General features: G+C 39.1%; 1 protein-coding gene across 1 annotated transcript in view; it reads left to right on the top strand.

Annotated features, from left to right (window-relative positions):
- Positions 1 to 1,194: 1,194 nt before the first annotated feature.
- ABCA5 (ATP binding cassette subfamily A member 5) overlaps positions 1,195 to 13,405 on the top strand; it is a 37,591-nt gene continuing 25,380 nt past the window's right edge. Inside the window, exons 1-10 of the mRNA XM_041485677.1 lie at positions 1,195 to 1,307; positions 1,854 to 1,993; positions 3,134 to 3,246; positions 5,365 to 5,417; positions 7,218 to 7,375; positions 9,670 to 9,677; positions 9,827 to 10,056; positions 11,186 to 11,327; positions 12,113 to 12,301; positions 12,540 to 12,687. Of these exons, the coding sequence (XP_041341611.1) occupies positions 3,142 to 3,246; positions 5,365 to 5,417; positions 7,218 to 7,375; positions 9,670 to 9,677; positions 9,827 to 10,056; positions 11,186 to 11,327; positions 12,113 to 12,301; positions 12,540 to 12,687 (1,033 nt within the window). The 5' untranslated portion in view covers positions 1,195 to 1,307; positions 1,854 to 1,993; positions 3,134 to 3,141. The remainder of the gene's footprint in view (positions 1,308 to 1,853; positions 1,994 to 3,133; positions 3,247 to 5,364; positions 5,418 to 7,217; positions 7,376 to 9,669; positions 9,678 to 9,826; positions 10,057 to 11,185; positions 11,328 to 12,112; positions 12,302 to 12,539; positions 12,688 to 13,405) is intronic.

Below are 13,405 nucleotides of genomic sequence, written 5' to 3' on the forward strand. Positions count from 1 at the left end.
ACGTGATGTTTCTTCAGTGTCCTTCATCGCTCTGTAGCCTACATGGAGGTGGCAGGTGTAATATGAAAAATTAATTAACATTCTTCAAATGACCCTTCCTCCAACCTGGCTGACGTAAATGAAAGCATGGCAGAGTTCCAATGGAGATGTGGGAGTATTTTGGGTTTTAGAAGTGGATAGAAAATAATTAGAGAAAAACAGTAACTGGCACTGATGATTGAATCTTGTTAAGTCATCTTTGCCACTTTGAGGATTTAATTAAAATATTATTTATCATTATTATTATTAATAATATTATAATTAATATAATAATTATAATTTAATTAAAATATTGTGGCTGAGGGAAGGGGTTGCTGGGTTAGACCCTTGTGTTGAGGAGAGACCTTGATGGAGTTTTATTCCTGGGAGTGCTCTTGGAATGTGCAAACAGTGGCACTTGCAGGGCATGCTGTGAGCACAGGGAGAAGCACAATGATTTTCATGACCTGTAAGCAAGAACTGCTGCTTTTGATTATTTTTCAAATACTCTGCTGTCACTAGGAAAGGTTTTTTGCCTGAAAATATCCAGAGGAGTTGTGCTCATTTTTCCTGCAGGGCTTGGTTACTATCCTAGCTTGGTGTTGAAGCATTTTGTAGTTGGATTTTTTTTTTTTAAAGCAAAGTATTTTTATATTTTTAATTTTTGAAGTAGTCTCAGTGTGAGGGCAGCACTCCAGGCTGGAGGTGGGATTCCTTCCCAGAAATTCTCTTGTAATGATTGTATCCTACATCCCTTGTGGGGTCACTGCTCCGTGGAGGACCCAGAGCCAGCCTGGGAGTGGGAATTTGGTTCCTTTTAGCCCCTTTTCCCCTCCTCTCACTCCTCCCATGCTCAGACAGGCTCTGTGTATAAAATATTTGTGTATTTATAGTGATGTTGATATCTGAAGAACTTCCTGTGTCCCGTTCCTGAGGTGATGTCTGTGCTCCAAAAAAAGATTTCCCCGTTAAAATCCAGCCAGGGAAGGAAATTTGAGCCATGTGGTGTCTGACAGATAACTGGGAACCCAGAGCTCTGCACAGGCACCAGCAGCATCAGCCTCCTTCTGGAAGGAGTTCTGGGAGCTGGAAAGCTGGAATATGGATAAATTCCACATTCTCCACTGTGTTTTGGCTGAAGGGTTGAGGAATTACTCAGTTTCTTGTTGGAGTTCTGGATGCTGAGGATTTAAGACTTTGTGTGCTGCCAGGCACTGACTCCCAAGAGAACACTGCACTGACCTGAGGCCATGGAGAAGCTTCCAAAATGGAATGATGGAACGGATATTGTGGGTGTGGAGTTTGGATAGAAATGTGTGATATCACAGAGTGGAAAACTCAGAGTTTAAAGGTTTAGAATATAGTAATATATATAAAGCAAGTTGGAGGTTTTAGGGTGTAAGCTGGTCCTTTTTGTTGTCCTTCTTCTTCTCCTTCTTCTCCATGGGTTTGGATGGTTTTGTGTAATTGGATAAAAATCCACATTGCAGGGCATGGGGGGTTGGTTGGTGGGTTAAAAGTGAAAATAATTTAGATGTCATTTCTTAATTGGACAGTTTATCCTTAAAAGGCCCTGTAGAGAAAGATAGTTATAGCCATTTTGTGTCTTGTTAGTGAAATACTGCAGAACTCACCCCTTGTGAGACTGTAATATAGATAAGAAATAATAAACATCTGAGTCTGAACACAAAATACCATTTGAGAGCTTCAGTCCTGACCTTGACAGAGGCAGAAGAGAAGCCAGAACCCAGCAGTTTCTCACTGCTGTTGCTGGAGGTGGGCTTGGTGGCACCTGTCCCCTCTGAGCAGCTCCTGGTCTTGTCTCACCCTCCCAGGTGAAATGTCCCAACGTTCCCAGCTGAGGAAGAGGGAGATGGAGACTGAGCCCTGACTGCCAACCCCAGGCAGCAAAAAGGGTGGCAAAACCCAGGAGAGAGGAACCTTTGCAGCCCCCCAACCTTCCATCCCTCCTCAGGTACGTGCAGGCATTGCCTGGAAGAACATTTCCCATTTAATTCCATTTGTTATTTTCATTTCTTTTTCCTCTCCCAAGGCCACATGCAGCACTGCTGGCTGGGGTGATGAAAAGGTTAAAAAGGGCTGAAGGAGGAATGAGTGGTGCTGGCTGTGCTCCAGCAGGGAAGGGGGTTACTCACACCCAATTGCACAGCGCGCCCCGGGGCAGCTGGCTGCTCTCCCTGCTCTGCCTGCCTCTGCTCCTGCCAGCAGCCTGGAATTGTGCTCCACAGGGGTGGTTGGGACTGGGATCCACGAGGGGAAAAATGGAAATAGGCCTGGCTTAAGTTAGGGCTAGTGAGTTGGGCTAGAGCTGCTCTGGGGTGGAGGGTGGCTCCAAGGCATCCTGGGGCATCTTCAGCCCAAATTCCCAGATGGATTCCTAATTTCTCTCATTCCCAGTTGCTGTCATTCCCAATTTCTCTCATTCCTAATTCCCAGTTTCTCTCATTCCCAGTTGCTAGTGTCTCTCATTCCTAATTGCCAGTTTCTCTCATTCCCGATTTCTCTCATTCCCAATTCCCAGTTTCTCTCATTTCCAATTGTCAGTCTCTCTCATCCCTCATCTCTCTCATTCCCAATCTCTCCTATTCCCAGTTTCTCCCATTCCCAATTGCTCTCATTCCCAGTTTCTCTCATTCCCAATTGTCAGTCTCTCCCATTCCCAATTGTCAGTCTCATTGTCAGTCTCTCTCATCCCTCATCTCTCTCATTCCCAATCTCTCCTATTCCCAGTTTCTCCCATTCCCAATTGCTCTCATTCCCAGTTTCTCTCATTCCCAGTTTCTCTCTTTCCCAGTTTCTCCCATTCCCAGTTTCTCCCATTCCCAGTTCCCAGTTTCTCCCATTCCCAGTCTCTCCCGTTCCCAGTTTCTCTCATTCCCAGTTTCTCCCATTCCCAATTTCTCCCAGTCTCTCCCATTCCCAGTTTCTCTGTGACATGGATCAGAAAACACTAAAACACGAAGAACTGAAAGTGAAACCTTTCTGTGACAATCCCAAAACAAAACGCGCTGAACGCTGCAACTGCCCGGCCTCAGCTTGGCAAATTATTTTGTCATTTAATAAAAAATTTGTATTTTTTTTCTTCTTCAAGCAGCCCTGAAAATGGCCCCAGGTGCTCCGAGAGAGGCAGGGGTGTGGAGGCAAACCCGAGCTCTGCTCTTCAAGAATTGTCTGATCAAGTGCAGGACCAAGAAAAGCAGCGTCCAGGTGAGGGGCCTGGGCTTACAGAGCGCCCAAAGCTCAGCAAAGAGCTTTATTTAAAATGAAAAGAAATAAAGAAATGAAGCCCATGAGGCTTTATGGGCTGCTCTCAGTTTTGGGGTGAAGTAGGCTTTTATAGAAGGAGTTTTGTGATGCTTTGTTTAAAAAATATTCAAATGTGTAAGCCTTTAGATAAAACCCCTGAATATTAAATTATATCTCTTTATAAATATATATGTATTATATATTCACCACTTGGGACTTAAATAACTCCCAAATCACAGCAAAACTCAGTTTTATTTTAAACGTCATGAGGCTTTATGGTCTGCTCTGAATTTTGGGGTGAAGTAGGCTTTTATAGAAGGAGTTTTATGATGCTTTGTTTAAAAAATATTCTAATGTTTAAGGCTTTAGATAAAAACTCTGAATATTAAGTTATGTCTATTTATTGATATATATATATTATATATTCACCACTTGGGACTTAAATAACTCCAAAACCACAGAAAAACTCAGTTTTAAACTTCATGAGGCTTTATGGTCTGCTCTGAATTCTGGGGTGAAATAGGCTTTTTTAGGAGTTTTGTCAGCCTTTGTTAAAAAAATATTCTAATGTGTAAGGCTTTATCTAGATAAAAACCCTGAATATTAAATTATATATATAAAAATATAATATTTATAATTATGCATATTGTATGGCATAGTAATTGTATATAATAACACATTATAGTTATATATTATATTAATATATATGCATGTATTATATAATTATATTATTATTAATATGTAATATATAGTATTTAATAAATAAAATTATCTAATAAATATACCATTGCATTACAATTAAATGTACAATAAAATAAATAATTTGCTATTTCATAGATACAATTATTTAATAAATATGCAATTACATATTATAAATATAATATTTATAATTATATATATTTATAAATACATTATTATACTATATATTATGTAATAATATTGTATTATTGTATAATATTTGTATTATATTAATTATATAGAAATATATTTTTATATTTATAAATATATCTATTTAAGAGAGTATATTAATGAATATATTTGTAAATTATATCAGCTAGTATATACTATATATCAGTTAGTCATTAATATTCTAATTATGTTTAAATACTGTATCAATTAATGCATTAGTAAATTATATTAGTATAGTCTTTAATATTATATATATGCTGTAGTGCATATTATACATATTGATCATATCAAATATATATATTTAAATATATATTATATAATACATCTAAAATGTAATATATGGATTTTATATATTTAAAATGTATATATAATATGTTTTAAAATATATAAATATATATATTTATTATATATATATTTAAATATACTTGAATATTTCCAGCTCAGTGCCCTTTAAAAGCTTCCACAGCTGTTGCCACGCTGAGAAGTGAGCTCAGCCCTCCCCAAAAGATTTATTTCTCTTTTTTTAAAATATTTATTTCTCTCTTTTTAAAAGATTTCTTTCTCTTTTCTCCTGCCTGTGGAGGATTTGATGATTTCAGATGAATTTTGAGGAAGAGGAGACCTTGCAGAGCTTGGCTGGGCTCCTTCAGTGGCTCCCAGCTTTTCTTTTGAGCAGGAAATATTCGGAGGTTTTTTGAAATATTCCATTTTTTTGGCACAGAAGGTGCTTTTCTCACTATTTTTCCTGTTCTGCTGATCCCGATGAGTACATAATGAGTTTTTTGAACTTTTGAAGCATTGAATTTTGATATAATCCATATTTTTTTAGTGCAGAAGGTGTTTTCCCAAAGTTTCTCCTGTTCTGGCTGATCCTGATGAGAATATAATGATTTTTTTGACCCTTTGAGATACTTAATTTTAAAATATTCCATTTTTTTGGTGCAGAAGGTGCTTTTCCCTCTGTTTTTCCATTTCTGGCTGATCCTGATGAGTATATAATGAGGTTTTTTGACCCTTTCATATACTGAATTTTGAAATATTTAATTTTTTCCATCCAGGAGATGCTTTCCCTGTGGTTTCTCTTGTCCTGGCTGATCCTAATGAGTTTATAATTAATTTTTTTGACCCTTTGAGATATGGAATTATAAACTATTCCATTTTTTTGTACAGGAGTTGCTTTTCCCCCTGTTTTTCCTCTTCTGGCTGATCCTGATGAGCATGATGCACCCTCACAGGAAATATGATGACTTTTTTGAAATATTCCAATTTTTTGGTGCAGGAAGTGCTTTTCCCTCTGTTTTTCCATTCCTGGCTGATCCTCATGAGTACATAAAGAGCTTTTTTGACCCTTTCAGATATTTAATTTTGAAATAGTTCCATATTTTTTTTGTCCAAGAGCTGCCTTCCCTGTGGTTTCTCTTGTTCTGGCTGATCCTGATGAGCATGATGCACCCTCACAGGAAATATGAATAATCTTTTTGAAATATTCCAATTTTTGGTGCAAGAAATGCTTTTTCCTATGTTTTTCCATTCTGGCTGATGCTGATGAGTATATAATGGGTATTTCTGAACCTTTGAAACACTGAGTTTTGAAATATTCCATTTTTTTGATGCACAAGGTGCTTTTCCCACTGTTTTTCCCACTCTGGCTGATCCTAATGAGCATACAATGAATTTTTTTGACCCTTTGATATATGGAATTATAAAATATTCTTTTTTTTTTTGATGCAGGAGCTGCTTTTCCCTATGTTTTTCCTTTTCTGGCTGATCCTGATGAGTACATAATGAGCTTTTGTCAATATTTGAAATACCAAATTTTAAAATATTCCTTTTTTTTGATGCAGGAGCTGCTTTTCCCTATGTTTTTCCTTTTCTGGCTGATCCTGATGAGTACATAATGAGCTTTTGTCAATATTTGAAATACCAAATTTCAAAATATTCCATTTTTTTTTGGTACAGGAGGTGCTTTCCCCCGTTTTTCCATTTCTGGCTGATCCTGATGAGTACATAATGAGCTTTTGTCAATATTTGAAATACCAAATTTTAAAATATTCCTTTTTTTTTGCACAGGAGGTGCTTTTCCCCTGTTTTTCCATTTCTGGCTGATCCTGATGAGTATGTAATGAGGTTTTTTGACCCTTTGAGATACTGAATTATAAAATATTCCATTTTTTTTTGGTACAGGAGGTGCTTTCCCCCGTTTTTCCATTTCTGGCTGATCCTGATGAGCACATAATGAATTTTTTTGACCCTTTGAAATACCAAATTATAAAATATTCCATTTTTTTTTGGCACAGGAGGCGCTTTCCCCCGTTTTTCCATTTCTGGCTGATCCTGATGAGCACATAATGAATTTTTTTGACCCTTTGAAATACCAAATTATAAAATATTCCATTTTTTTTTGGCACAGGAGGCGCTTTCCCCCGTTTTTCCATTTCTGGCTGATCCTGATGAGTATATAATGAGGTTTTTTGACCCTTTCATATACTGAATTTTGAAATATTTAATTTTTTTTCCATCCAGGAGGTGCTTTCCCTGTGGTTTCCCCTATTCTGGCTGATCCTGATGAGCACATAATGAATTTTTTTGACCCTTTGAAATACCAAATTTTAAAATATTCCATTTTTTTTTGGTACAGGAGGTGCTTTCCCCCGTTTTTCCATTTCTGGCTGATCCTGATGAGTATGTAATGAGGTTTTTTGACCCTTTTAGATACTGAGTTATAAAATATTCCATTTTTTTTCATCCAGGAGGTGTTTTTCCCACTACTTCTCCTGTTCTCTTGATCCTGATAATTATGTGATTAATTTTTTTGACCCTTTGAAATACCAGATTTTAAAATATTCCTTTCTTTTGCACAGGAGGTGCTTTTCCCCCTGTTTTTCCATTTCTGGCTGATCCTGATGAGTATATAATGAGGTTTTTTGACCCTTTCATATACTGAATTTTGAAATATTTAATTTTTTTTCCATCCAGGAGGTGCTTTCCCTGTGGTTTCCCCTATTCTGGCTGATCCTGATGAGCATGATGCACCCTCACAGGAAATATGACGAGGTGCCCAACATGGACCTGGGCCCCCTGGACCCCTCGGTGCTGCTGAATTTTGTCATCGGCTACACCCCCCCCACGGCCCTGGCTCGGGAAATCATGAAGAAAGTGGCTTTTGACAACTTTGAGGATGGTATTGAGACCTTAAATCTTCCATTTCCCCCCTCTTATCTCCTGCTGGAGCTTGATTTTGAAGGGGGAGGTCGCTGGTGCTGTTAATAGGAAAAATCCTTTATATTTCAGAGGAGGGACTGTGGAGCTGTTGTGGATTTTTGTTGATTTTAAGGGTTTTTATCGTTGGTTTTGGTTTATTTTTCTGGTTTGATGCGGGTTTTTGGATGGGTTTAGGGTTTTTTTCTTGGTAACAGGGTTTTTTGGTTGGGGTGGGTTTTGCTGGTTTTTGTGTTGGTTTTTTTGGTTGGGTTTTTTTTTCTGTTTTAGGGGTGTTTTTGGTTGTTTTAGGGGTTTTTTGCTGGTACTGGCGGTTATTTTGCTGGTCATAGGTTTTTTTTGCTGGATTGGTGACTTTTTGCTGATTTGGGGGGTGGTGGTTTTTGTCTGTTTTAAGATTTTTTTTGCTGGTCTTAGAGTTTTTTTGCTGGTTTTGGGCCCCCCAGAGCCCTGGCTTGGGAAATCATGAAGAAAGTGGCTTTTGACAACTTTGAGGATGGTATTCTGACCTGAAATCTTTGGTTTTCCCCTCCTGTCTCATGCTGTGACTTGTGTTTGAAGGGGAGCTCAGTGGTGCTGTTAATAGGAAAAATCTGAATTTTTCAGAGGAGGGAATGTGAAGGAGTTTGGGTTTTTTTGCTGGTTTACGTTTTTTTGTTGGTTTTAGGTTTTATTGTTGGTTTTGGGGTTTTCATGTTGGTTTGAGCATAGTTTGTTGGTCTTAGAATTTTTTTTGCTGGGTTTAGGGATTTTTTTCTTGCTGGTTTTAGGGACTCTTGCTGGTTTTAAGGGTTTTTTTTGTTGGTTTTGGTGGGTTTTTTGTTGGTTTTGGGTCTTTTTGCTGACTTTGGGGTTTTTCTTTTGCTTGTTTAGGGGGCTTTACGTTGGCTTTATGGAGTTTTTTTTTTTTTGTTGGTTTTGGTGGGTTTTTTGTTGGTTTTGGGTCTTTTTGCTGGCTTTGGGGTTTTCTTTTGCTTGTTTATGGGGCTTTACATTGGCTTTATGGAGTTTTTTTTTTTTGTTGGTTTTGGGCATTTTTTCTTGGTTTTAGGGTTTTTTAATTAGTTTTTGGGGGTTTTTTTTGGGCTGGTTTTTTGGTTCTTTTGTTGGTTTTGTGAGTTTTTTTGTTCAATTTGGGGGTTATTTTGTTGGGTTTGGGGATTTTTTTTCTGGTTTTGGGGTTTTTTCCTGGCAAAAAATATTCTGGCACTGCCATTTCAAAGTGATTCCCGTTCCTGAGGCAGCCACAATAAAAAAAAATCAGCTCTGGGGCTGATTGGTGCCTCCCCTGTGAGATCCTGGGGTAACCTCAGGGGAAATTTTGGTTATTTTCCATTCTGGTGTCACGATCAAAACAATATTTTTAATTTATTTCAATCCCTGATTCTCCTTAACACTTTTTCTTTTGAAAAACTAAAACTCAACTTTTTATTTTGAAAGCAATATTCCTTTTTTTTATTCTGTGAAAATCCCACAAAATCCCATCCTCACCCCAAGGAAGGGCTGCTTAATCTGCCTGTCAGTCTTGGGAGATGCTGTGCCAAATCCCAGCTGGGATCTGATGAGAGGGCAGAAGTTTTGGGGTGAGTTTGGCCATACTTTGTCCAGACTGTTTTGTTCAGGTACCACTGGGAAAATCCCATAAAATCCCATCCTCACCCCAAAAATTACACATCCAGGGGCTGCCTGGGCTCCTTAATCTGCCTGTCAGTCCTGGGAGATGCTGTGTCTCAAATCTCAGCTGGGATCTGATGAGAAGGCAGAAGTTTCCCTGTGGATTTGGCCATGTTTTGTCCAGGTGCCACTGGGAAAATCCCATGAAATCCCACAAAATCTCATCCTCACTCCAAGAAAGGGCACATCCAGGGTTTGCCTGCTAATCCTTAATCAATCTGTTTATCCTGGGAGATGCTGTGTCTCAAATCTCAGCTGGGATCTGATGAGAAGGCAGAAGTTTTGGGGGGGGTTTGACAATGTTTTGTCCAGGATTTCCCCAATCCTGTTGGGTTGGATTATGAGGATTTTTGTCTCCATTTGCATCCCAGAGGTGCTGAACATCCAGCACAACCCTCCTCAGAACACAAATGCTCACCCCAAAATGCCATTCCAAGCAGGGGCTGCAGAATTTGCCTTATTTTGCTGCCACTATTGCTCTGCAATTTTTCCCAATTTCCCTCCCCTCACCCTGCTCATGGTGGCAGCAAATTCCATCTTTTTAAGTGACAGAAATTCCACATTTTCTCATTTTATCCCCAGGCATTCAGGTGTTTTCCAGTCTTGCTTTTGGCCTGGAATTTGGGGTCAGGAAGGTTTTGGGCTCTCCACATCTCCCCCTGCCAACACGGGTGGAGTGGTTGGGATGGGGCTGAAAAATCAGCAAAAATGTCAAAATAACTTCTCCTCTTCCTTGCAGCTGAAGACAAATCATTCTGTTTGGGAACAGCTGGATCTGACCAGAGCCATGGTTATGGGAGAGGCTGCAGTGGTGGAAATTGATAATTTCCCTCGTGCAATCATTTTAATTTACCTGGTGATTGCATTCTCCCCCTTTGGGTATTATTTGGCAATTCACATCGTGGCAGAAAAGGAGAGGAAGCTGAAGGAGTTCTTGAAAATTTTGGGACTTCATGACACTGCCTTCTGGTATGTGAGTGTTTGGTATAACCTGCTCCTTATAAAAGAAAAAAAAAAAAAAAAGAAAATATATGTAAAGAAATATTTTAAAATATATTTCTAGTTAATCTCTTCCATCCCACCCTCCAGTTCTTAATTTTTTTTCAGTCTTTAAGTGAAAACAATCAAAAATTAAAATATTCTCTACAATCAGAGACACACTTGCAGTACCATGAAAATATGAATATTTTAATAAGTAATCCTGCTGCATTTATTCATGTAAAGCTACACCATATTAGAGGGATTAAACCTCATTAAGTGTGAGGTTTTATGGAGGTTTTTAAGCATTTTTGGCTCGCTACCTCCTTTCCTAGAAGCTCAACAGGTAACCTGCAGCCTGGCACATAATTAAATTAATCCAGCTCTATAATTTGAACGTGGCAGAGCAGTCTCAGCAACAGGTTTTCAGTTGTTTCCTCACCCTGATGAAAATTGGCCTGGGCAATAGAATATTTCATATTTCTCTGAAATGATGTGTTAATTTGAAATCATTGGTAGCTGAGGGGATAAAAACAGGTTTTGCTTTGCCCTTTCTGGCAGGGTTTTCACATCTGCACTGAAACAGCCACCTGGAGTGGTTGGAATGGTTTTTTTCTAGTTGTTTCAGAGGAAATGTGTCATTTTTTGCTACCTGGACACAATCCACCCCTGTTTGCTGAGGTCAGAGTTGTTCCCAGACTCACAGCTCTGTTTTTCAACAGAGCAGGATTTTATTACCCTGCCCAGCAGCCTGTATTAAATTTTAAACAGAAGTCCTTGAATTATTGAAACCTACGACTCTGTTACCCTCTTTTGCCTATACCAGGAAATTAATGATGCAAAAAATAAATGAATCACCTGACTGTGCATCTTTAGCTGCCCTGGGTCTCGCTGTGTGCTGAGAACAACCCCAGGATGTTCACAACAGCTCTTTTATTCATGTTCTGTGTACAAACAGCTCTTTTATTCAGGTTTTATTGCACACTTGGCCTTTGGTGCAGTGAGACATAGAGTTAGAAATTAACTTGAGGTAGAAGTCTGTGTGGACTATTAAAGAGTGCTGGGTTTTGCTGTTTGTGTGGCTGGGAATTAATTCATTTTTCTGTTTTTTTCTCCCTAGGCTGTCCTGGGTGCTGCTCTACGTGAGCCTGATTTTTGTCATGTCCATCCTGATGGCTGTGATTGCCACAGCCTCGTCCCTGTTCCCCCAGAGCAGTGCCTTTGTCATATTCCTCCTTTTCTTCCTCTATGGAGTCTCCTCTGTGAGTATTCCTGGTCCTGAGCAACTCGGCCACCCCATCCCTGGTGCTTGGATTCTTTTATTCCCTTCCCACCTGATTTGTTCCCTCTGCCAAAATATTTGTTGTTTCTGTAGGGTTGAGCAGTGCTGGGAATCTGAGCTGTCCCAGCCCTTCCCGGGGTTTTCTCCTGGTTTTAAGATGTTGTACAGGTGTCACCCATCACCATGAAAAATGCTTTTCCCTCCTGAAATAATCTGAGTTTATAATCATCAGGTTTTGAGTTTTAAACCCTCCACAGAACCATTCTGCAGTTCAGATCCTCTTCAAAACATTTCCTGTTAATACAGAGCTTAATGCTAAGAACTTAATAAACTGACAGAGAATGATAAAAAATACATGATGAATATATTTATGTATCCAGTTGCTTGTCTGAGTTGATAAGAGGAATGGTTGGAGTCGATCTTGAAATACTTTTCCAGCTGAAAATTATTCCATGAATCTGTGCTGCAGTGACTATACCAGGAAAATTCTGTTATAAATTATATGATTGTCAGAGGCAGCTATGGTATTTTCCCTTAGTTTTTCTATACAATTATTATTATTATTATTATTATTATTATTATTATTATTATTACTATTATTATTATTATTATTACTATTACTACTATTACTATGGTATTTTCCCTTAGTTTTGCCCCACAATTTCTATATTATTCCTATTATTACTATTATTATTACTACTATTATTATTACTGCCATTATTATTACTACAGTGCTTTCCTCTCTGTTTTTCCCTCTGCCCCCAGGTTTTCTTTGCCCTGATGCTGACCCCTCTGTTTAAGAAGTCCAAGCACGTGGGGATAGTGGAGTTCCTGGCAACTCTGGTTTTTGGCTTTGTGGGCCTCAACATCGTCCTGCTGGAGGATTTCCCCAAATCCTTCGTGTGGATCCTCAGCCCTTTGTGTCAGTGCAGCTTCTTGATTGGTGTTGCCCAGGTAAGTCCCCACCTGCCCTTGATGGGGGTTTAAAATAGATATTTTATTTTTAATTTTAAAAAAATGCTTTTATTTTCATAGCAGTTTAATATCCAGCACCATAAAGGAGCTGTTATTCTTTGTGTCCATTGTGATCTCAGTCACTTTATCATTATTTTTGGTTTTTTGCCAAGTTTTGGGGGTTTTTTTTTGCACTGTGCTGTTTTGCCTTTTTGGTATGTGACATCTTTCCCTGCAGGTCATGCACCTGGAGGATTATGAGGATGGGGCAACGTTTGCAAACATCAATGCTGGTCCTTACCCTCTCTGTATCTCTCTGATTCTCTTGGTGCTGGACAGCATCTTTTACCTGCTTGTAGCTGTCTACCTTGACCAGGTGATCCCAGGTAAATTCCTGACAGACACTGGGCACTGGGAGGATCATCCTGAAATCCTGAGCCCCCCAGGCTGCTGGCATCTCCTCCTAACCCTAACCTTAACCCTAACCCTAACCTCAACCCTAAATTCTCTGGAGAAAGGAGGTGCTGCTGTTTCCACATTGAATTTTGCATTTCTGGCTGAAATAATTTATATTCTGTTAAAACTGTGAGGTATGGGGAGGGGTTTTGGCCTGGCCTTAAAAAGCTCAATTTTCCCCTCTTTCTAGAGGAAAAACTTCCTTGCTGAGTTAACTGCAACCTCAGCCTTTCCAATTTCCTCGTGGAGGGCTGGAAATCAAAGACTGCTCTTCATCTTTTAGATCTCTCCCTGTGGCAGAAGAAGTTGAGACTAAAACACAGAATAAAGTTGTTAATCTTGGGATTAAGAGCTGGTTAAGCCCCTCAGCTCTGTTCACCTCCAGCCCCTCTCTTTTCTCCCTGCCACTTTTAAGTCACTGCTCATTCAGCACTGGGGATTTCTCTGGACTAGAAGGAAATTTGCACATTTATTTAAATACTCAGCAAAAGTGAAACCTGCCAGCCGTGGGGATGGGGAATCATGGCTTAAAGGGAAATTTGGCTGATGGAATTCCTCAGGAGCAGGTGGAGGCTGGCTATGGCAGGAGCTGAAAGCCCAGAGCTGAGGTTTATATCATATTATAATATAATATATAATATTTGTGGT

Source organism: Pyrgilauda ruficollis, unplaced genomic scaffold, assembly GCF_017590135.1.
Source record: "Pyrgilauda ruficollis isolate IOZ18807 unplaced genomic scaffold, ASM1759013v1 scaffold72, whole genome shotgun sequence".
NCBI lineage: Eukaryota > Metazoa > Chordata > Aves > Passeriformes > Passeridae > Pyrgilauda > Pyrgilauda ruficollis.